Source organism: Saccoglossus kowalevskii, chromosome 3 (assembly GCF_978046115.1).
Source record: "Saccoglossus kowalevskii chromosome 3, keSacKowa6.1, whole genome shotgun sequence".
Taxonomy (NCBI): Eukaryota; Metazoa; Hemichordata; class Enteropneusta; family Harrimaniidae; genus Saccoglossus; species Saccoglossus kowalevskii.
In genome coordinates, this window is record NC_140643.1 from 1,798,323 (window position 1) to 1,824,457 (window position 26,135).

General features: G+C 36.8%; 1 protein-coding gene and 1 long non-coding RNA gene across 6 annotated transcripts in view; both read right to left on the bottom strand.

The window, feature by feature from the left end:
- The window catches only part of LOC100372553 (nuclear transcription factor Y subunit beta-like), an 82,091-nt gene that overhangs the window by 31,904 nt on the left and 24,052 nt on the right, over nt 1-26,135 (bottom strand). For all 5 annotated transcript variants that reach the window (XM_085496677.1, XM_085496678.1, XM_085496682.1 and 2 more), the window contains 2 exons: nt 25,817-25,905; nt 510-658 (listed from right to left, as the gene is read on the bottom strand). In XM_085496677.1, coding sequence (XP_085352803.1) covers nt 510-658; nt 25,817-25,905 — 238 coding nt within the window. The remainder of the gene's footprint in view (nt 1-509; nt 659-25,816; nt 25,906-26,135) is intronic.
- LOC146747436 (uncharacterized) lies at nt 18,039-20,950 on the bottom strand. The gene is made up of 2 exons (XR_014928927.1): nt 20,842-20,950; nt 18,039-18,140 (listed from the first exon to the last, which is right to left on the bottom strand). It is a non-coding gene; the product is annotated as an uncharacterized LOC146747436 (long non-coding RNA).

Below are 26,135 nucleotides of genomic sequence, written 5' to 3' on the forward strand. Positions count from 1 at the left end.
ACGGACGACGACGACGGACAATCACTCATATGATAAGCTCCGCTTGACAAAGTCGACAGCGGAGCTAAAAACTGACGATTGTAAGTTCGCAATTGAAAAAAAACTGACGATTGAGAGTTTGCAATGCCACAAAAACAGTCGACTGAGAGTTCGAGTAACGAATAAAACAAAAGACTGATTTATATTGTTGAGCATTGCTGTGGTGGAAAATAGAAAACAGTTTTGAAACGTCGTGTGAACCATCAAAGGTATGCCGACAGTCAACCAATGGTAGATGTGGATTCAGGCAACCCTGCTGTTACATTGTACCAAACATGAAACGGAGGATGTGTGACAGAAAAATATACTTTTACGTTTTTATTTTGTTATTAACACTATTATTTTATTATTATTAGCATTATATTGTTATAATGTACTTGAAAAGGGTTGGCAATCAAACAAAGAGAAAATTGCATGTTGCTTTCTAGTCATATTTAACACAACAGACATATTATAAATTACAATCATACCTTTCCGGTTTTAGGAATAGACTTTTTCATTATTCTATTAACATTGGCAATGGGTAAGAACCTGTCTTGTTCTCGTAATGGTGAACTGCCACTCTTATCAACATCTTCAGTTTCACCTGTACTCACTATACTGTCATCTCCTCCTGGACCTGTCACAGAAACACAGGTTAGTTTATATCTGGTAGAAACAACATTATGCTACATGTATGATGCTTAATTTTCAATGTGGTCCTCGAGTGCTCTAAAATTCGTAGTATCTCAAATACAAATGCACATAGCTTTAGAATATTTTCACAGTGTTCCACGTAATGCGTCACAGGAAAAGGTCAGCATAGTAGACATTTGCATAACAAAATTGAAGTACTGAAAATTTTTGCCAAATATTTTAATATATATATGACACGCATACTACTACATAGCTCTGAAACACACACTGTCAGCATATGACACACATACTACTACATAGCTCTGACACACACTGTCAGCATATGACACATACTACTACATAGCTCTGACACACACTGTCAGCATGACACACATACTACTACATAGCTCTGACACACACTGTCAGCATATGACACACATACTACTACATAGCTCTGACACACACTGTCAGCATATGACACACATACTACTACATAGCTCTGACACACACTGTCAGCATATGACACACATACTAATTACATGGTTCTGACACACACTGTCAGCATATGACACACATACTACTACATAGCTCTGACACACACACTGTCAGCATATGACACGCATACTACTACATAGCTCTGACACACACTGTCAGCATATGACACATACTACTACATAGCTCTGACACACACTGTCAGCATGACACACATACTACTACATAGCTCTGACACACACTGTCAGCATATGACACACATACTACTACATAGCTCTGACACACACACTGTCAGCATATGACACGCATACTACTACATAGCTCTGACACACACTGTCAGCATACGACACACATACTATTACATGGCTCTGACACACACTGTCAGCATACAACACACATACTATTACATGGCTCTGACACACACTGTCAGCATACGACACACATACTATTACATGGCTCTGACACACAATGTCAGCATATGACACATACTATTACATGGCTCTGACACACAATGTCAGCATATGACACATACTATTACATGGCTCTGACACACACTGTCAGCATATGACACACATACCACTACATAGCTCTGACACGTGCACTGTCAGCATACGACACACATACTACTACATGGCTCTGACACGCACTGTCAGCATATGACACGCATACTACTACATAGCTCTGAAACACACGCACTGTCAGCATATGACACGCATACTACTACATAGCTCTGAAACACACACACCGTCAGCATATGACACACATACTACTACATAGCTCTGACACACTGTCAGCATATGACACACATACTACTACATAGCTCTGACACATGCACTGTCAGCATATGACACGCATACTACTACATAGCTCTGAAACACACACACCGTCAGCATATGACACACATACTACTACATAGCTCTGACACACTGTCAGCATATGACGCACATACCACTGCATAGCTCTGACACACACTGTCAGCATATGACACACATACTACTACATAGCTCTGACACACACTGTCAGCATATGACACACATACTACTACATAGCTCTGACACATGCACTGTCAGCATATGACACACATACTACTACATAGCTCTGACACACACTGTCAGCATATGACGCACATACTACTACATAGCTCTGACACATGCACTGTCAGCATATGACACACATACTACTACATAGCTCTGACACATGCACTGTCAGCATATGACACACATACTACTACATAGCTCTGAAACACACTCACCGTCAGCATATGACACACATACTACTACATAGCTCTGACACACACTGTCAGCATATGACACACATACTACTACATAGCTCTGACACACACTGTCAGCATATGACACACATACTACTACATAGCTCTGACACACACTGTCAGCATATGACACACATACTACTACATAGCTCTGACACATGCACTGTCAGCATATGACACACATACTACTACATAGCTCTGACACACACTGTCAGCATATGACGCACATACTACTACATAGCTCTGACACATGCACTGTCAGCATATGACACACATACTACTACATAGCTCTGACACACACTGTCAGCATATGACACACATACTACTACATAGCTCTGAAACACACACACCGTCAGCATATGACACACATACTACTACATAGCTCTGACACACACTGTCAGCATATGACACACATACTACTACATAGCTCTGACACATGCACTGTCAGCATATGACACGCATACTACTACATAGCTCTGAAACACACACACCGTCAGCATATGACACACATACTACTACATAGCTCTGACACACACTGTCAGCATATGACACACATACTACTACATAGCTCTGACACATGCACTGTCAGCATGACACACATACTACTACATAGCTCTGACACTCACACTGTCAGCATACGACACACATACTACTACATAGCTCTGAAACACACTCACCGTCAGCATATGACACACATACTACTACATAGCTCTGACACACACTGTCAGCATATGACACACACACTACTACATAGCTCTGACACATGCACTGTCAGCATATGACACACATACTATTACATGGCTCTGACACACACTGTCAGCATATGACACACATACTACTACATAGCTCTGACACACACTGTCAGCATATGACACACATACTACTACATAGCTCTGACACATGCACTGTCAGCATATGACACACATACTACTACATAGCTCTGACACACACTGTCAGCATATGACGCACATACTACTACATAGCTCTGACACACTGTCAGCATATGACACACATACTACTACATAGCTCTGAGACATGCACTGTCAGCATATGACACGCATACTACTACATAGCTCTGAAACACACACACCGTCAGCATATGACACACATACTACTACATAGCTCTGACACACACTGTCAGCATATGACACACATACTACTACATAGCTCTGACACATGCACTGTCAGCATGACACACATACTACTACATAGCTCTGACACTCACACTGTCAGCATACAACACACATACTACTACATAGCTCTGACACACTGTCAGCATATGACACACATACTATTACATGGCTCTGACACACTGTCAGCATATGACACACATACTACTACATAGTTCTGACACACACTGTCAGCATACGACACACATACTACTACATAGCTCTGACACACACTGTCAGCATATGACACACATACTAATTACATGGTTCTGACACACACTGTCAGCATATGACACACATACTACTACATAGCTCTGACACACACTGTCAGCATATGACACACATACTACTACATAGCTCTGACACATGCACTGTCAGCATATGACACACATACTACTACATAGCTCTGACACACACTGTCAGCATATGACGCACATACTACTACATAGCTCTGACACACACTGTCAGCATATGACACACATACTACTACATAGCTCTGAGACATGCACTGTCAGCATATGACACGCATACTACTACATAGCTCTGAAACACACACACCGTCAGCATATGACACACATACTACTACATAGCTCTGACACACACTGTCAGCATATGACACACATACTACTACATAGCTCTGAGACATGCACTGTCAGCATATGACACACATACTACTACATAGCTCTGACACACACTGTCAGCATATGACACACATACTACTACATAGCTCTGACACATGCACTGTCAGCATGACACACATACTACTACATAGCTCTGACACTCACACTGTCAGCATACGACACACATACTACTACATAGCTCTGACACACTGTCAGCATATGACACACATACTATTACATGGCTCTGACACACACTGTCAGCATATGACACACATACTACCACATAGTTCTGACACACACTGTCAGCATACGACACACATACTACTACATAGCTCTGACACACACTGTCAGCATATGACACACATACTAATTACATGGTTCTGACACACACTGTCAGTATATGACACACATACTACTACATAGCTCTGACACACACTGTCAGCATATGACACGCATACTACTACATAGCTCCGACACACACTGTCAGCATATGACACACATACTACTACATAGCTCTGACACACACTGTCAGCATATGACACACATACTACTACATAGCTCCGACACACTGTCAGCATATGACACACATACTACTACATAGCTCTGACACACACTGTCAGCATATGACACGCATACTACTACATAGCTCTGACACACACACAGTCAGCATATGACACACATACTACTACATGGCTCTGACACACACACTGTCAGCATACGACACACATACCGGATTCGACTGATACCCCGCCCATCCTAAACCCCGCCCATGGGTGATGTTTCAAATAGTGGGCAGTGTTTTGGTTCACACATTGCTTGACTGAACCAACAAACATTTTTACAGACCCCAATTTTCCCGTCCGACATCTTGCATCGAGCGCGCTATTTCAAATATGACACTAAAAATAATTCATTCTGAAGTCGAAACTCGTAAAAATCAAATAAATCCAATGCTGTATATGAATTGTTGTTGCAGGAAAAATGGTATATGTTTGTATTTTATGCAAGTATTTTATGCAAGTATTTATCACCAATTTCAAGAGTGAAAGTCGCAACTTTAGAATGTACGAGTATTATGGCTCGTGAATACATTTCAGTTACGTTTATTACACTCAAATAAAGTCTGCGCTTGAAATGAATGCTATTTACGAAGTTTGAAATACCCAAGCCTTCCTGATTCGAGCCTCTTGGTTGATTTGACAACGGTAGGTATCGTAAATGTTTAATCTTTGTCTGTATCGCATTCCTGACAAAAAGTTCAAGATCGGCAAACAGGAATTGGCGAACTAAAATGTCTCCTGCGTTTCACATGCGACATGATTATTAAAAAACACAGAATTAAGCGGTCGTGTACGTTCTAGAAACTTAACATTGCAAACATAATCTTGTATTTGACGCGGATTTTTTTGTCCAAAAAAGACGTTCCCTTTCAATAAACTCTTTGCGTTCGTGGTATTTGTGAGAGTTGAAAGATTTTTTTAACAAATAACAATTTATTAACTTATAACAACCTACTGAAGGAGGTTAAAGGTTACAACAACAAATTACAGATAAAAATTAATCAAATTACAATGGCTAATATTTAAAAGACAACCCAAAACAGACTAAATTGAAGTTAGTAACGGAAATATATAATAAAGTAAAATGAAGCACCAACAAAAAACTATAAACTGAATATAAAAACGAGAACCCAATGAACACATAACAGGTATAAAACAAAAAAGTCAATGACTAAGTAGGTACTGCTGTCTAATAACAAAGCTGTATTTCAGAATTGTGCCAGAGGAATTGTTAAGTTATTATTTGACATTATTTTTATGAATTTATTTTCAGGCATGAGATTAGTAAAGTCAGGAATAATCTTTTCAGCTTCATTGTATAAAATGACTCAATTTCCTAATGAATGACTGGATTGTGAAATGTGAAGAAAGGCTTTCTTCAGGATATAAGGTATACATGTACCTTTCTTGTGGGTTCCACGACATCAGAAAGGCAGTGAGAATAGTTCCTGGCAATCATCATGCAATACCAGAATTAGAGGCTGATCATGAGGAAGCAGATTCTGGGATGTTCTTACATGTTGCACATGCAAAGCAAGTACTTGGAGTAAATTTTGAATATAACCACTGCACGGTCGACTCGAAACACGAGAAGACAGGAAAGAAAACGGCAGCGAGCCCTGTTGCTGTCATTACATCTGTATATTGCTAAATACATTGTAAATAAAAGACGACATGCATGAGGGAAACAAATTACAGTTGTAAAAGGTGCCGCCATGAAAACCAACTGGTTACGTAGTGGCGCCGGGTTTTAATTTCTTTGTTGTGAAAATTACTACACACAAAGTGGAAAACGACACGAGGGTAAAAATGACAAGGAAAACTTATCCTACCAGCTACAATGTCGGATGCCGTGCAGCGGCAACAACCCAAGCTATAAGCCCGGACAGGAAAAAAAAAGCAGGCGATTCAGCAGAGCTTGCTAGATTTTATGCCATGTGGCCTCGGTCACGTGGGTTCGTGACGCAAGGGATAAAAGAATCTTGAGGTCATGGGGCTTCCCGTGACCTAGATTCTATCTCTCTCCGTCACCGGCAGAATCGCTGATTAATGCCCACAGTTCAAAATAGTCATTTTGACTGACCGGAGTCTATGGTGGGTAATTGAACGTAGTGAATTTAGTAAAGTAATTATGCACACAATAACAATTATTAACAACGACAACGACGATGACGACGACAATGCCGGACAAAATTTTTCCCTTAATATACCTTTCCCTTCCATATTTGATGGTACGGGCAAGGTAAAAACGCAAGTTTTATAAAAAAAAACCTACTGCAATGAACAGTAATGTGTCATAGTTTGAATCAGTTTGCAGTTCCATAGTTTTAGGTCAGAAATCAGATATATTAGATATTAAAGATTGCACATTGGTTCATAAAAATGTTATTACTGAATATTATTTTACCATGTGTACATTTTTGTTGGTGTTTTGCCTATTAAATACTATACATGATATAGTGTCATATTATGTCTACTGTTGTGTTATGATTCATAATCTCGTCAAGCTGCATTTCCTCTTGCATGACATCGCTTGTGGTTCTCCAATACAATAGTTGATATGCTTATATTTTAACATTCTGTATTGCATGGGTATACTCATCGTCAGGTTTGTTAGCTGTATGCTTTCAACCGATAATGAACTAGTTTTCAGAGTGTGACCCTTTTGTGACTTCTAAATAAACTTAAAATCTTGAATGATAGGGTCACTTATTTTTTTTACCTTTCAAATATTTATATTTAGGTACACGTATTCTATTTAAATGGATTACACTATATGTAGAAGGGAATGTGTTGATAATTCATGTCATTTCTTCAAACTACAAGTGTAAAACATGCAATTTTTACCAAATTTGGTCATTTTTCATTATTTTTTATTACTAAGTTGTATTTACTTTTAATAGCTATTTACTATTAAATAGTGAGAGTTGTTTATTTCCTTCCAATTTTCTGATATTAGCATATTTTCATGTGGTATTGTTTACATACGACGTCATAGAAAAAAACTGCACCACTTTCAACATGTACATCCACCCTAGTGATGACCTCCATATATCTGCCTTACATGTGGCACCAATGGAAATTATTTAGCTTATCAACTATACCTACGCACTAACTCTCTTTTTAAATCTGGCAGGTCGACTATAGTTTTAGTCACAGTCATGAATGTTTTTTTTTTTCATTTTCTGTTATTTTTGTCCATGATTGGATAAAAAATAAAAAAAACTACAAATACTCCAAGATTATTTTGACTTCATTAAAAAATAAAATAGTTTTTGTAGGATGGAAACTTTTTGAGGTCAAAATCCTCCCACCCCCAAACTAAAGCAAATAAGTTTTTTATCAGACATCAATTTTTTGACATCGTCCCTTACATACATGGGCTTGATGTAAGTTACTGGGCACGACTATCGGTGCACCAACAGGGCACACCTCACATTCACACATCACACTTTGAACCTTAGTGACTCTGATGTCCACTGAATATGTACTTTTACACAGATGTTGGTTATCAGATGTTGATTACCTGTGTGAGAACATGTTTAATGTGTATCAGTGCGCACTTTGTTTTTATTCTTGTTAAACCCATTTGCGTGTTTTCATATGCGGTGTACTGAGTTTCTAACCAATGGTGTAACATACAATTCACTTGTAGAATTGGCACGTCCCTAAAAGCAGGTTTCTGCTTGGTTGAGGGACTGATCAGTGTCACTTAGAATTTAAATGCTAGCTGTGTCAATGTTTCCAACGTTAACATGTGGATGATATGTGTGCCTGTGTGTGACCATGGTGTAACTTTATTTCAATAAAATATTTGATTGAATGAAACACAGAATATCATCACGACCAGCGTTTTATGTGTACTGAATTATTGCAAAAACTGTTTGGATGATGTGTTGCTTCTGAAAAGTACACGCGTTATTTAGTACCGTATTGGAATCCAATATTATCGAGAGGACATTCCAGTGTTTTAATAGCAGTGGCAATAAAACCAATGTTGCAGCATAAAAAAATCACCCTTTTAGGCTTTTAGAAAAATACTCCTGTGTTGTTGGTTCCCGAAAATCAATCAGTGTAGCCATTAATTCAGCAGCAGAAGACCTTTCTTCTTCATTCTCTGGCCATAACAAACTTACCGTGGTTGTGGTCAACGTCTTGTCCAGTTCGTATGGTTGGTCAACACTAACTACTCGCCATCACTGTAGTATAATAAGCATCTCACTGCGACGTTTGCATTTATGCCAACCAGCAGGCGGCTGTTTGATAAGAAATGTTGATCAGTGTAAACTTGCCCGCAAGTTTTATTATTAACAGAAACTCATCTCTTCTCCAGTTTTTAAAAATAAAAACATCTGCTGTTCATAGTATTATCAAGAACTTTGGCGTGTTTTAGTTTGGCAAACAAACTTTTCAAAAAACGTTATCCCGAAATTTTCGAACTGTTTGGAAATCACTCCAGACTGGGAATTGTCCTGACCAGGCATGCATTCGAAAAGCATATTTTTCACTCGTTTTCGAAAAAATAAAACATCTAATATCCAAAATAATCATATTTTTTAGTTGAATCATACTATTTTCACGAATGTTGGCATGTTGTACAATGTAGTATGGCAAACCATTTTTCAAAAGTCGAAATTTTCCAACTGTTTGAAAATTTTAGGGTCTGTTTGATGAACCTGATTGCATCTTTGGGTCAAATAGGTGATCTATGATAATCATCTCACCATTGCGTGAATTATGTTTTTTGATTGGTCAAGAAACTTTAGGTAGGAAAGAAACAAAAAAAAAAAACGAACGAATCTGACAACGTTCATGCTTGACAATTGCTTGACAAGCACGGTTCTAGATGTGACATTTCATATCAATCAAATATTTATTTTACCTAATAATGTACACTTGTAATTTACAAAACAAAATAAAAGAATCAATTACAAATAGGTACAAGTCATTGTCAATGACACGTCCCCGTTCCGTTCATATTTGAGAGACATACATTCAAAGCAGATCATGACCGAAATGCACCTGCATATGTACAACACATTGTGCTAAATCTGAACAAAATCCATCCATGCATGACTGAGATCCGGTTCTGGAATTGTGAAAATACGTGATTTTGATGCATGTTCGGCCTTAAAATGGCCATCATTCCGCTATTGTTAAGCAGATCATGAAACAAATGCACATATCTATTTGTGACATGATGTACCATGTGTGTGTGAAGTTTGAACTTGATCAATCCAGACATGTCTTGGATACGGATCCAGAACTGAATTCTTTAACAAAATGGCCGCCAGTCGGCCATTTCAAACTTGATCCGAAAAAAAAAAAGACGTGCATCAAGGTCCTATTATGTTTAATGTATGTACCAAATTTGAATGAAATCCGTCAATGCATAACTGAGATCCGGGTCCGGAATGGTGAAAATGTGCGATTTCAATGCATTTTCGGCCTTAAAGCGGCCGCCATTTGGCTATCGTTAATGAGATCATGAAACAAATGCACATACATATTTGTGACATGATGTACCTTGTGTGTGTGAAGTTTGAACTTGATCAATCCAAGCATGTCTCAGATACGGATCCAGAACTGAATTCTTTAAAACAAAATGGTTAACAAAACAACAAGAACGTCAACGTTTCGGTTTACCTGTAGACAATGAACAGATAGCTGCCATTCAGAATTCGCGAGTGCCAAAAAACACGCGTAGATGTACTAACTGGGGAGTGTCTGTGTGGGATGAATGGGGCCGAGCCAGAAATGAACAAGTCGAGAAGCACGGGGTAAGCAGTAGTGACGTGTTCACATTTGTTCTCAGATGCAGTGAACTTGGTGTACGTGAACTTTCATTTTGGTTGTGTCGCTTTGTTGTCAACAAGACGGAACAGAATATCCATCTAATAGCCTGCGTGTGCTTTGTAGTGCAATTCAGAGATATTTACGTGACGAATGCAAAAGAATTGACTTGTGCTTTATGAATAGACATGCTCGAATTTATGGAATTCCATCACACCCTGGACAGTGTAATGAAGAGTATAGACAGACGGGGATAAGGTGTTATTAAACGTCAAGCTGAACCATACACAGATGATGATGAAAACAAATTGTGGGATAAGGTTTTTTCCATAGAGTCTGCTACAAATTTGAGTTATGCAGTCTACTATTATGTGTGTAAAGTGTTCGCTCTCCGAGCAGTAGACGAACATAGTAACCTTACAGCCGAACAGTTCGTACAAGGAGCAGACAATCAAGCTGACTATATTGAATTAAATGGTAGACCGAGTAAAAATAATCAAGGAGGACTGTATTACTCGTGAAAAATCCTGTATAACAATACAGCAATCTTTCCAACACGCGTTGTGTTGTTCAGTTATTGAAACGTTATTTGCAATGTATTCCACCGAAAGGTCCCTTCTGCCGACGTCCACTGACGTCCAGCGGAGGTCTCAAATTTTCTAAACAGAAGATTGGGGTAAATACTTCACGACAATATCCAAAAAGAATGTGTGATATGGCTGGAATAGATGGGCATCATACTGGACACTCTGGTAAGGTAAGTTTGTCTCAAGTGATTCTGGGGAGGGTGGGATCTTGGGATGGGTTCAAATGTGTTTGAATTTCGCCGATTGAAAACAAATATTGTACATTGTGAAAACGTATTTCAAACGCGATGCAAATAAATGTCAGTATATTTACTTCTCAAATCATTCTTTTCATACTTTTAGGTTACTGCGGCGACTTCGTTGTATGAAATAGGCTTTGATGCGCAACTAATCAAAGAACGCACTGGTCACAGATCGGATGATGGGTTGAGAACATATAAACGAACAAGTAACTCTTCAGAAAATCGTATCTGGTGCTCTCTAACCTCCACTACCGAAAGCAAGTACTTCAGCCATCGTAATTGACGATTCCGATTCCGTACACAAGCCTAAAGTTGAAAGATATGAACAGCCAACGCCTGAACCAGTGACTGCAACATCACATGCAGAATTCAGAGAAATGTGTCGTTCAAATGATTGTTGTTCTAAACAAATTAAAATTAAGATCCAGGACGGAAACAAATGTGTCAATATTGAATTGTAGTGTTGTAGTATTTTTTTCCATAGAAAGTATAATTAAATTAGTGCGATTTGCACCCTCCTTGTGATTTGTGTGATTAAATGCATATTTGTAATGCAAATTGTAAACGGTAACGCTTTGATTGATATGCAAATTGTAAATGATTACACTTCTATTGATATGTTAATTGTAAATGCTACACTTTTGATACAAAGTGTAGCATTTACACTTTGCATATGAATAAAAGTGCGACTGTTTACACTACATATTTGCGAATGCGTTGCTTTTTACAATTTGCATATAAATTCACCCTGTTTGCAAGAATAAATCGTTGGCGAGAACAATGATGCACGTGACCAATAGTGGTATAATAATAATAAATAATGATTATTGAATTAATTTTTCTTTAATTTTTAACTTGTATAATTTCTTTGATGTAATGTCTTTTATTTATATTCTGTGGTAGCTGGTTCCAGAGATTTGAGCCAGTATTTTTAATACGGTACTTTGGAATGATTAAATTTCCTTTGATTTTGAACCTAGTATGATAAGTTTTGGGTACATGCTGAAAGAGTTGGGATATAGAATTAGGGAAATGTCCATGAATACTATAAAAAACAAAAAGGGCTAATTGGAACTGGTGTTGTTTGTATATGTCAAGTATATTATAGCTATTAAACAATGGGAGAGCATGTGAAAAAGAAGGTGAACCAGAAATAGTACGTACAATTCGTTTTTGAATAATAAGTATTGGATGTAAATGAGTTTTATAGGAATTTCCCCAGGTTTCCAACATATATGAAATATGTGGCAAAATAAATGAGTTATACAATAATAATAGAGTTGACCTTTGAACAATTTTTCTTAATTTATATATGACACCTGCTTTGACACTTACTTTGCTCATCACATGATCAATGTTTTTTTCCAATTTAAATTGTGGTCCAGCAGCACACCAACATATTTCATACACTCTACCGCACTAATGCTTTGGTTTCTAATTGTCAAACTCCCAAAAGTCACTTTTGTATTTTTACCTCTGAACATTATATATTCAGTTTTGTTAGTATTTATTGTCAGTTTATGACAGTTGCACCAGTCAACTATTTGATTCAACTTTTCATTGACATAATGTAGGTTAATACTGTTCCCAGATTGAAATGTATGAAATAAACTGGTGTCGTCTGAAAACAGATGGATATCAAAGAACATAGATGCTAATGCAATATCATTAACATAAAGAAAAAACAAGGTAGAACCGAGTACAGATCCTTGCGGAACACTGCACAATATTGGAAAACAGTCTGATGTCACACCATTCACGCTTACATGTTTGTTTCCTGTTTTGTAAATAGGTCTCGATCAAGTCTAAAGGAAGGCCTCGAATTCCATATCCAGATAATCACTTAATTTTACTTAGAAAATTAATTAACAGTGTCGAACGCCTTTCTAAGATCCAAAAAAATTCCAAGAACTACATTCCCTTTATCAATTTCATCTAATACCTTTTGTGCTAGGTCTATAACAGTTTTGTACAAAATTTTTCTCTAAAGCCGTACTGCTTGGAATGAAATATATTGAATTTATTTAAATAAACAGTTAATTGTTTAGTTGATTATTTTCTCGAGTACTGAGAGCATTAAGAGCATTTGGAAACGAACCTGAAAAGAATGAAAGATTGCTAATGTGAGAGAGGGGCTAAGACGTATACTCCGCTGCATGTATGAGTAGCTTTATAGCACTTTTTTGATCATAACCAACTGCCTTCTTTTTATCTAACCCTCTCAATATATCTGACACTTCATGCGCTGTGGTTCCACGCAGGAACAACATGACATGTCATGTCATAGCCCCAGCTCAGAAAAAAATTTAAAAACTTATATTAAACTGGGTTTGTGTCAGCGTGAATTAATTCATTATGAGCTGTATTAAGGTAGCAAGAAGGGAAATTTTTTTCTTGATTTTTCAAAAATTGATAAAACGGTTACTTTAGACCTTGATACATCACCCCAGGTTTACAAAAGATCGAAATTGCGAAATAACGTTGCTCAAATTAGTGTTTTAAAACACTAGCAGAAAAGACTACAACTGCCGTTTCATGGATATTTGCATAGTGTTTATCTTTGGAAGGAATTAAATGATAACATCTTATCTGTATACTCTGTTGTTGACGATTCTGATATAACGGGTGATAAGCTTCCAGTTGCAAACAATGCGTGTTTATCTAACGTCCATTGTCAGCATTATTGTCAGTCGAGACTTCGTTGGAGAAACATGGTCATACAGTACTCATTTCGCCCAACCTTCCGCTTTTACATCGACCGCTTATCGCTTAATTTCCGACCACGCGGTCTTGTCCGACCGGAAACCGACCGCATTTTAATCGCGTTTTTTTTTTTTGCTCGCTCGCTCATTGAAAACATTGACCGCTCGCCCAAACACTGAAAACTGGCACATGGGTGGTCGTAATGGTGGTTTTGATAGTAAAGTGTGAACATACAACTATTATTAACTATTATCACATTCTGAACGACACTTCAAATCTAATAGCTGTATTACACTTGTATCGTGAAAGCAACTGAACTGGGACTTCTTGTTACGTGTTTTGGGTGCTTGTTCTAGATGTAATATTTTTATTTTTATTTTAATGAGACAGTTACGTGAAAAAAGCCTAGGTAACTCCTTTTGACAGAGCAGAGAAACGAGGAAATGCGAAACAAAAATTTTAGAGGGGATCAGGTGTTACGTTAATACCCATTGTTCATAATCGCTAACTTGGTTTTATTCAAAACTGCACAAATCCCGCGTTTTCTGATGATATCCGACGATTTCATGAACGAAAATGGCCAGCAGCCAGAATCAAGGGGGATTCGCATAGAGTTCTGGGTAAATCAAGGAAATACTCGCTGTTACGGCACGCCTGATTGGCTGAAAATGAGTATGCGCACTTGATTTACCCAGAACTCTGTGCGAATCCCCCTTGATTCTGGCTGCTGGCCATTTTCGATCATGAAATTGTCGGATATCACCAGAAAACTCGCGATTTGTGCAGTTTTGAATAAAACCAAATTAGCGGTTATGAACAATGGTTATTAACATAACACCTGACCCCTTCTGCACTTTTTGTTTCGCATTTTAAGGTAAGAAATCGACATTTGAAAACGACAGGGTGTCGATTTACTAGGTGCAGTGTTTCACAACTTGTTTATTTATATACATATAGCGGATGATTTTTTTTTGAAAATTAGTATTTATTGATTTTCAGCCCCCAAGTGACTGTGAATTCAAAGTCCTTCAGGGCTGAAAATCATCGACGCTACTCTGGTTTACTTTATTTCACAACTTGCAGAGAAAACTGATTCGCGTGAGCTCTAATGTATCTTAGCCTAGTATTTTCTTTTTGAACTAAGGTCAAATTCCATCAGTTTGTCAAAATATATGTTTTTCAGCGAATAATTTTGAAGCCTGTCACAGCACAAACAACTATGTGAATCGACGCCGGTGATTGGATTGTACGACGACCCTTCAATTAGCGTCAAATATGCTTTGTTACAACATCATTGATTGGCTGAGAGTCACCTGATCGGAGCACGAACTGGGTCACAGAACCATATTTGTCCGTATTATCAACAGGACTTTGCAAAATAACCACACCCACATTTTCAATCATTTTTAGCGCGTAACTTGCCAACAAATGTAAAAAAAATCGTGAATTTCATGGATTCGAATAAAATAAAGCAAGCGATTGATAAGGATGATTATTAATATTTTCCCCGATGCTCTTCGAATTTTTATTTTTTTTTATTTCAAGGTAAGAAATGGCTAGCTGAAGTTGCATCGTCTTCAATGCGGTTGTTTCACCTCGAACAACTCTAGCTCTGTTTTGGGCATGGTTTAGTTTTGCGATGTAAAATAAAATATATATTAAAATAATAATACTTGATTAATTATTTGGGGTTTCAGCCCACAAATTACGGACATGATCTCCATGAATTACGGTCAATGTTTGTCTTCTCTCGGCTGATTGTCACGGTGTTGATCGATGCCCTTCCTAAACTCAGTATGGAGAAACCAACGGGGAATGACATTCCAAACAAACAATCGAAATTATCAACGAAAGACGAGATTTTTCTAGATATGTCATGACAAACATATGTAAAATTAACAAATACACAAAGAGGTGTAATATTAGGTTTTATTTTAGGCTTAGAAATATTTTCTTTCACTCAGCCCATGCATGTAACTGCCATTTAGCTTTACGGTCCTTCAGCATCGGGGGAAAACAACAATAATTATACAAAACACATTGTGAAGACTCAACAATCAGGAAAGAAACCCCAGACAACCCTGTCGTACTTGTGTTGAAATACAATTTGTATTTCACGTTAGATTATTGTTTAAAATAAAATATTCAGTCCAAGCCAAATCGAGGTCAAAGGGTCAGGTTGCGTGCATATAATTATATATAGTTAAAACAAAAAGTATTTGAACTTTTGTCAGCTGTTCAACATCTATAAAAACCAGAAAGACAATTATAAGACAATGTGAACCTCGGAAATTATTCTGTTAGTCCGAATTTTAAATGCGCGCGAGCGAGCAGGTGGGCGGTGATATTTCGGGGTTTGCGCAGTCGAAAACAAAGCGGAAATTGTCCGGTCGAATTCAACAAGCGGTCGCAAAAGCGAGAGAAAAAGGTGATTGGAAAGCGGAAGCGGGCGGGAGGTTGTGCGAAAGGAGTACTGTAACTTTGCACAACTTTCTTTTAAATTGTTTTATTTTCCAAGTCAATATTCTATTTTACTAATACATTTTTTTTCTAACGCAATGGCGAAGAAAAGAAAGAATGCGTTGACAGACGAGGCAATTTTTTTTCAAAAATCGGCCATTTTGTTTCACCATGAAAACCGTTTTATTAGATGTCTTATCTGAGACACTTGAAGGATTAGCTTGTTTGTAAACTGTCAGCGTGTACAGTGGGACAGTAATGTTTGTCAGAGGATTATCCCTCGTTGTTCGTTTGCATAACAATGGAAAACCCGAACGTTCCTGGAGTACGGACTCAAATGCCAGCAGTTTTCTTCATTTTTCGCGCTCGAGCTTGAAATTATTCATTATCTGACACTCTTTATGAGTTCTATGATATCAGTGGTTAATATGTTTGGCCATTTTTAGTTTATATTTATAATAATGCAGCAAATCTACAGTGTTTTATTAACCAAAACTGTTTTTCGCGTTTTTCTCGAGTTGAAGTTTTGATCGAGAACGACTCATTGGGACCGCCGCCAAATCAAGTGCGTTCGGACTAGGACATTCAAACTCGCAGTTATCGTTCAAAAGATAATGATGGTGCGAAATATGTCTGGGTTTTTAAAGAAAATGCTTTGTCACAGAATAATAGTCTGTTAAAGGTGCCAAGTATGAAATAATTTGGGGACAAAAAAACAAACCTGCTTAGAAATCGGAATAATAGGTCTTTTGATTATCGGAGACGCATTTCAATGGACTTGATTACGGACAATGCATAACTTAAATTTCACCAGGAAATTCCGCAGTGTGCTCTCGCAATCGCGTACTTAGTCATTTTTACAAGATTCGCCATTTTTGATGTCACGTGATAATTATGTAAACAATGTCTGTCCAGTTTGTGCAAACTTGCACCTCTATACTTAGTCTTTTGATATATATAACCTAAATTACTGTTCTGACCGAGACAACAGACAGAGAATGTTTTATTTAAAAACGTCACAAAACCTTCTCGCTACCTTAAAATTCTGTTATTAATTGTTCAGAATTGATGCGTTAGAATTTTAGGGGGTGGGGTAAAAATTTATTCATTTGACTTTTCTGAGACAATGTATAACTTGTTAATATATAGAAGATAATATTTGGTAATCGTAGTCCTAAATAACTATTAAAAATAGCTAGACGATTCGAGCAATGGCTCTGTATCGATAGCATAGAAGAAAACATTTTCTTCTATGCTATCATGGACAATCTACATGTAGTTTGTGGCCCTGAATTAGTTTCAATATCTCTAAATAAGGACAAGAGTACTTCTCATATGACAATGATACAAATAAAATGCAAGAATCCAGAAAAATATTATCAAGTTTTTATTATCATACATTAATATTAACAAATCGTGTGAAATTGAACTTTTATTTTATGAACTTTGGTTGACAGCACTTCTCAAAGAAAAAAAAAGACGACCTGCAAAACTTTATACAATTGTCAGACATGCAGCGAATAGTATGCTTTTGTAATATATGCAGTTCCAGTGGCTTTGCTTTCCGAGAAAAAAAATCTGGCTCTGCACCTGAAAAAAAACAAAAAAACATTTAGTCAAAAGTAAGCAGAGGTTGTAGCATATGTGCTCCCATTAGCTGTTAAATTTAATTAAACAAGCAGCCTATCGGCTGAGATACCTCCGCTGTTAGCAATGCACATTTCAATTAAAGAACTGAAGACATCATTAGAAAATGAACAATATGAATAGTATCAAAGCAATCGGACTTACAGTTTTTAACAAGAAGTTGAAAATATCACTTTTTACCAAAAATTACAAAAATATTCACCAAAATAAATTAATTAGAGAATTGAAGATATCATCACAAAATGAACAAATCTGAGAGAGGTCCACATGTAGTACCTATATATGTAATATCAAAGCAATCAGACTTGTGGTTTTTAACAAGAAGTCGAAAATATCACTTTTTACCAAAAATGACAAAAATATTGACCAAAATTAGAGAATTGAAGATATCATTACAACATGAACAAATCTGAGAGAGGTCCACATGTAGTACCTATATATGTAATATCAAAGCAATCGGACTTACAGTTTTCAACAAGAAGTCGAAAATAAAACTTTTTACCAAAAATTACAAAAATATTCACCAAAATTAGAGAATTGAAGATATCACCACGAAATTAACAAATCTGAAAGAGGTCCACATGCATATAAAAGCAATCGGACTTGCGGCTTTCAACAAGAAGTCGAAGATATCACTTTTTACCAAAAATGACAAAAATATTCACCAAAATTAGAGAATTGAAGATATCATTACAACATGAACAAATCTGAGAGAGATCCACATTTAGTACCTATATATGTAATATCAAAGCAATTGGACTTGCGGTTTTTAACAAGAAGTCGAAAATATCACTTTTTACCAAAAATGACAAAAATATTCACCAAAATTAGAGAATTGAAGATATCAACATGAAATGAACAAACCTAAGAGAGGTCTACCCAAGGTACATATACACCAAGTATCAAAGCATTCAGGCTTGTAGTTTTCAATTAGGAATATACTTGAACAACAATTGATGCATGTCTAGCAATATACTGTTTGAAAGGCTGCAAGATGTAATGAATAGCAAACTGCACAATACATACAAAAATGTATGCAGATGATATATGAGCAGCTCCACCAAATATAAAAATATTCTTTCCATAGTTATGACTCTAATGTGAATGTGATTTTCCACTCCTTAGCAATAGTAGTTAGAGTATTGTATTGTACTGTATCGTACAAGTTTATTGTGATTCTATATGTGTTTGTAATATTATTTAGATTTAGCATTCTGTTTAGTTGGTTAACTTTACTGTATCTTAATGTAGTTTATTTTATTTTTATACGACCATAGAACAACTCACTGTAGTTTGTTTTAATGTTGAATAAAAATTAAAATCAGTCACTGTATAGTGGTGACGTATTGTGCGAAATTGTTGCAAGGACAATACTTTTCTCGATTTGCGTGTCGTCGTGCGTCGATAAAAAATGCATGGAATGGTCGGCAGTATCGATCAAGTTCGTCTAGGGTGACATTCGTGGCTGGCGACAAGTTGTCGTATAATCATTTAAATAGGCATCAAGGAGGAGTGAAAGGCCCTAATTTGGTTCTACAATAGGCGTCATGAAATGTTGGAAAATTACAGTCAATCAAAAAAACTGTTCACATGACAACAAAAAATATTCACTATATTAATTATGCATTATTTTTTTGTTGGTAGCAAATCATCATGGTACGGTAGCTTACTTGTTTTTGAAGTGTTGTAATTGTTGATTAGTACTCAGTAGTGATTATATTAACGTACAAAAAATAAATTCGTTGAATTGTTATGAAATGCAAGTAAAATTCAACTTAGTTTTATCGTAAGCAAATGTTTTCGGTTACATGTTAATGCTCGATGCAAGACGATATCCGCCATGTTATTCATGCGCACGAGGCGTGTTTATTGACCAGATAGGTCAAGTCGCTAATCAACCAATCAAAATGCTGGATGGTGCCCATGTGCTCAAATTACCATAAAGCATTTAAATATGACAGTTCAGCGACCTCATGGTGAAAGCAACATGAAAGACCAGATTTACCGATGTTTTAGTGCGATCTTTTGGCTTCGTTTCTCATGGGGAAAAAGGCATGATTTTTTTTAATCGGATTTAGAAAAATAAATAAACGTACCGTCCCAAATAAGAATGTACCGGGTGGGATACGTTTATATTTGGGACATTTAGCGTTGTGGGCAAGCTCTCCTGAATGGCGACATATTTTTAACTTCGCCTATTGCGTGATCAGTGGATTACGTAAATAAACCAACACTTTCAATGAGTACATGCCGATCCAAATAAACTTGTTTATGGATGTTTATGAACAGCGAGGACGTATCTCATAGAACAATAGCTGTGGAAATCATAAACAAATGTAAATGTTGCCGAAATCAAGTATAGCAATAATGATTTTGAGCGAGGCAGAGTCTGGCAAGCGTCTCAGAGCAGCATTGCGCTGACACCACCACGTTTGAATCCCGGTGAGAGCACTGCAAACCACTTAAATCACGAGGTAAACTTTCAATTCACACAATACATAATCAGTTCCTACAACAATAATAGAAAGGCAGTTTTTTTGGCGAAGCTCTCGCCAGGTTAGCAAGAGTTTCTCACGATCACCAAACCCGAGACACAAATGATAATAAAAAGTTTATAAATACCATAACAGGCACAGTTTCTTACCTTTGAAATTGACGAGACACAATTTTGTCCATATAAGCGTTGCGCAAATAAAGATATAATTCCGGGATACAATATCCTCACACAAAAATGACTGTGATTTCCACCGAGATGAGAACTGCATATGCGTCATCAAAACTTGGATTAAACTCTGGTAATTTCGGGAAAAGCCGGATTTTCCAGCAGTTTTGAAGGAAAAATGTTAAAAATCAAAGAAAAACACAGTGAAACTTTGAAGAATCGAAAAAATAACTTGATGTGCATCATAGCACCATCAATTCCTGTCTCTGTACCAACTATGAACTGAATTGAATCACACATGTGTGAGAAAAAGCTGATAACGTGAAAATGTGCACACACGGATGCACAGACACGACCCAAATTAATACCCCCCTGCCCGGATCGCAGATCCAGTGGGGGCTTATGAATTTGTCACATGTGCATTGTAAATGTCGAATGTACGTGGTGGGATTTCGTTTGCAAGGTTCACCCTAACTCTGGTAAAAAAAGTTATTGAACCCATTCACAATTGCATCTTGGTCATTCAGTGTAGTCGTAACGTTGCTACCTAAGTAATGGACATCAATGTGGTCCGGTAATTTTGGTTTTTGTATGTCCTCTTCCTAATATTTCAATTGTTTTTTTCCAAGTTTTTTTCCCGTTTTTTCCATTATATTCAACAAACTGTTCTGAATAGAAATTACGTTTCGCATCTCTTAGAACATTTGTCACATAATTTCTATAGCATTTATATTTAGCCACACTGTCCGCATTATAATTACATCTAACCATTTATTGCCCTTTTTAACTCTATAGTTAACCCGGAATTTGGGGGGATAGTGTGGGAACCAAGTTGTTTGGTAATGAGAGGGGCATGTTTGTTACAAATATTCAAAAAAGTGCCCGAGAATGCATCATATACATTATCAACATCGTTACTACTACACATCGGACCAGTTCTGACTTTCAAGTTCATTTTTAAATTTGATTATATCAAGTTTGGAGTAGTCACGAAATGACATTTTACCAGTTTCCAGAAAATAAGTTTATAAGTCTTGAAAAATTCCAAAAATTAGTAGGTGATTGGATATTTTCACCTCTATTGTCCCTGTACTGACAAAATTTGAATGAATATTTGTGAATAAATGATCAATTACACTATGAGAGTTAGTTGTTATGCGTGTGGGTACATTAATAATTTGTTTAAAGTTGTAGCATGACAATGTGTGACAAAGTTTTCTAACATGACTAGAGTCTAAATTGTTTAAATTAATAAAGTCACCAACTAAGACACATTCGGAATTAATTGGTAAATTATGTAACACTGAATGCTCTAAACTGTCTAAAAACTCAACATTTGTGTTTGGTTTTCTGTAGATTATGACAATTACCAGCGACTTATTCCTACCAACATTAACATTTACCCACAATGTTTCAGTGTGTTGTACCTTGACATCAATCAAATTATAATTTGAATTAGAGGCGGGGAAACATTTGGTTGCAAAACACGTTAAACGCTCTCAAGCAAGTGGTACATGTGGCTACCGTCTTCACTTGAATTCACTTATTGAAATCATTCTTTTTTTGTTTCACAGATTAGTTGTTTGCATATCAATATGTCCAATACAAGTTCACGCTACCACTTTGGAAACTGGTCATTTTGTCATTTTCATCTGACAATTTTACCAAACTAGAGCTCACCCATTTTGTAAATTGTTTGCAATTTCTCTTAATGTTTTGATTACCCTACAATTGCTACAACAGAATTTCATGTGAAAGCAACACACTGGCGTCGATAAACAGGCTCGAAAACGATTGCTGTGACTTCATGTTTTTTGATATTTTTTTTTCAAATTAATAGCGTCTTTAACAAAAAATAGTGTACGTTTAGTGTCGTTAGATTAACACTAAACATAGCTGTAAGATGACATTAAGAGGAATACCTCCATGATCCAGGCAGACTATGATTATTTTTCAACATGTGACCTTTAGTTGGGTACCATGCAACTAAAATTGATCTTCGAATTCAGTATGTTACTTTTTAAAAAGCAGCGCATGAATACAACTGCCAAGATGCATTCAATTGTTAACACTTGACTACTGAACTAATAGGAAGCATGAAGAAACAGCATATTAGCGCAGCAATAATTGTGTAATTCATACAGTTTTAGAAAAAGTAATATTTATATATGAGCATGCCAACCTTGAACCCTGACAATTCTAAAAATATATATGTTACTGGGTCTTTTGTAGCCATTTAGATTGAAAGATGAAATCAAGTATGCCAACAGTAATAATACTCTTGCTACCATATAGATGCAAGAACAACAAACATGCCATTATTTTTCTATCTCCCGTGCGAACGACCAATAAACAATTGCGACCTTCTGATGTTCAAAGCACAACTTTCCTTTTTCAAGACACCATTTAATAATTCAACAGGGATTTGAAAACGTCTTGCATAATTTCTGTGACGTTAGGTGCCGACAACGTGGTTTCATTGATCTCTGACTGAACTGTGAAGAAAATGTACATCGTGCCTACGTCAAAAATGAACAATTTTACTTTGTTGTGGCATTTTACATCTTTAAACATCGCACATGCCTTGAATATAATTATAGTGATTTTATAGTTAGAATTTAGTAATTTAGAATTTAGAGTAAAAAGGTTCGTCACGATCATTATGTCGTATAATGAGACCCATTTTACAAGATCGGGGGTAGAGTGATTCGGCGTGACATTTGTTATCTTATGGTGAACCCTGGCTGGTTCACGCATCGAATCCTGACTCGCAAATCATCAATTTCATAATAGGAAATCGGGATGTCATTGAGACAAGACAAGACAAGACAAGACAAGACAGGCAGAACAGGACAGAAGACAACAATTTAATTCACAGTTAACTTTTTCAGTAACCGCTTCAAACTCACAAATCAAAAGTCAACAAACACGCACACATTTCAATGTTTAATTTACCACTTACCATGCTATATGCAACACATTACGCAAGTTATTCAATCTACACTCATAAACAACAATGTAAGAGCACTGAAACTACCGTAGTTATCTGAGTATAAACTATACAATTTATGCTAATTTATTCATAAACAAATTGTCATGTGTACGATACTACGATGAGTGTCGTCCAAATTAACTTGAGGATCGGCTGTTACGCCCTGGGGTAAATAATCACTCTTGGATGTGAATAAGAGGAACAGCATTCGAAACATCATTCGACCCTGCGTTTCACATGAATATTGGTCTGTTTTGGGGTAACGAAAGTATATTCTAAACAAAGTTTCAAATAACAAGTCATTGTTAATGACACAGTCCCCGTCCAAAATTTTGTGATCTGACATCAATTTGATGCTGATGAAGTCATTGAGATTAGATTAAAATCATTAATAGGAGATGGATTTGTAAAAAATTATGATTTAGTGCTTTTACACAAGAATTGGACATTGGGCAGTCATATTGAATCAAATTACAAAAACAATGTTCATGTTGATGTATCTATTGGTATACTGTCTTTGTACAAAATTTAAACAGAAATGTTCATTGCATTCATGGGAAAGTAGGCATGGGTATCATGAAAAACAAATTGGCCACCAGTCAGCCATATTAGTTTGAATCACAGAAAAAAAATATGACGTGCAACTATAACCTAATATGTATGATCATCATACCAACTTTGATTCAAATTGGCCTAGTCATCTCTGAGAAACAGCTCCAGACATGTAAAAATGACAATTTAGCACTTTCAGATGAAATTTGGGCGTCAGTCAACAATATTGAATCGAATCACAAAAATAATGGTGTAGTTGTATCACTTGTTATACAATCTTTTTAAACAGAAACGTTCATTGCATTCAAGAGAAAGTAGCATGGGTACCATGAAAAACAAAATGGCCGCCAGTCAGCCATATTTGTTTTAATCATGGAAAAAGTATGACGTGCACATATAACCAAATATGTATGATCAACATACTAAGTTTGATCCAAATCAGCCCAGTCATCTCTGAGAAACAGCTCCGGACATGAAAAATTGGGCGTCGGCCAGCCATATTGAATTGAATCAAAAAAATCATGTTGGTGCAGATGAATCTCTTGGTCCACTATTATACGATACTATCTATCGGCCCAGTCATCTCCAAGAAACTGCTGCGCACACATTTAGGTATCAGAAATAGCAAATTTTATATCCAAAATGGTAGCCATCATAAAGTAACTTGACGTGCATATGTAAGACATTATGTATTGTCTTCATGTAAAGTTTGAATGAAACCCGTCACTGGGTGTCCGAGATATAGCTCCAGACGTACGGATGGACAGACGGACGGAACAAACCCAAATTAATAGTCCCCGTTCAGTCCGAAAACTAACATTGCGTAGCAGCAAATGTTCACGGTTGTGCAATCCGGTCATGCTGCGTTTCACAATTGTTGATTACTACTCAGTAGTGATTATAATAATGTACAAAAAAATAAATGAAATGCAAATGAAATTAAACTTAGTTTCATCGTAAGCAAATGATTCCGGTCGCATATAAACACTCGATGCTGTGGGGTATCCGCCATGTTCTTTCTCTTGCACAAGGTGTGCAGGGGGTGTTGTTGTTGTTTATAATCTGATAAATGACTTGCTGTAAATTTGGAGGGGGACTTATACTCGAGCAGGGGTTTATACTCTGACAACTACATTATGTTTTCTGTTGTGGTGAAAAAAACATCAATTATGCCCAAGATCTCGCCGAGTATATTAAAGTGTGCCATATCTGCCTAATCACACCGAGCTCGACCTTGGGCTTGCTCTTTTGAGAGTGAGCCTTTCAATAACCAGGCCACTGGCACGTCACTGGCTGGCCATAGGCTAGACATTGGAGAGACATGGCGCACACACACAAAACTGTCAGCAAACATACTAGTTATAATACTCCTTATAAGCCGCCGATAGCGTCAACACACAATCTTTTACATACCTTCTTGCACATAAAGACTATAATCATTAGACATTGCTAAAGCTGCAGCTCCATCACTACCATGATCACCACCCTCTATAACTGGTATTCTGCAATTAAATATGGACCATAGAAGAAGCAGTATAAATGTTTTTGCACATTGTATTGTAAAGTACATACAGAGTTTCACCTATCAAGGCATGCCTGAAAAATGGTTAAAACAAAATACACTATTTTCTCTACGAGATGTACTAATAAAATTTAAACTGCATTTGGCATCATTAAAATATGACTTACAAAGTCTGACCATGCACAGACACACATAGACACACCTCTGTAA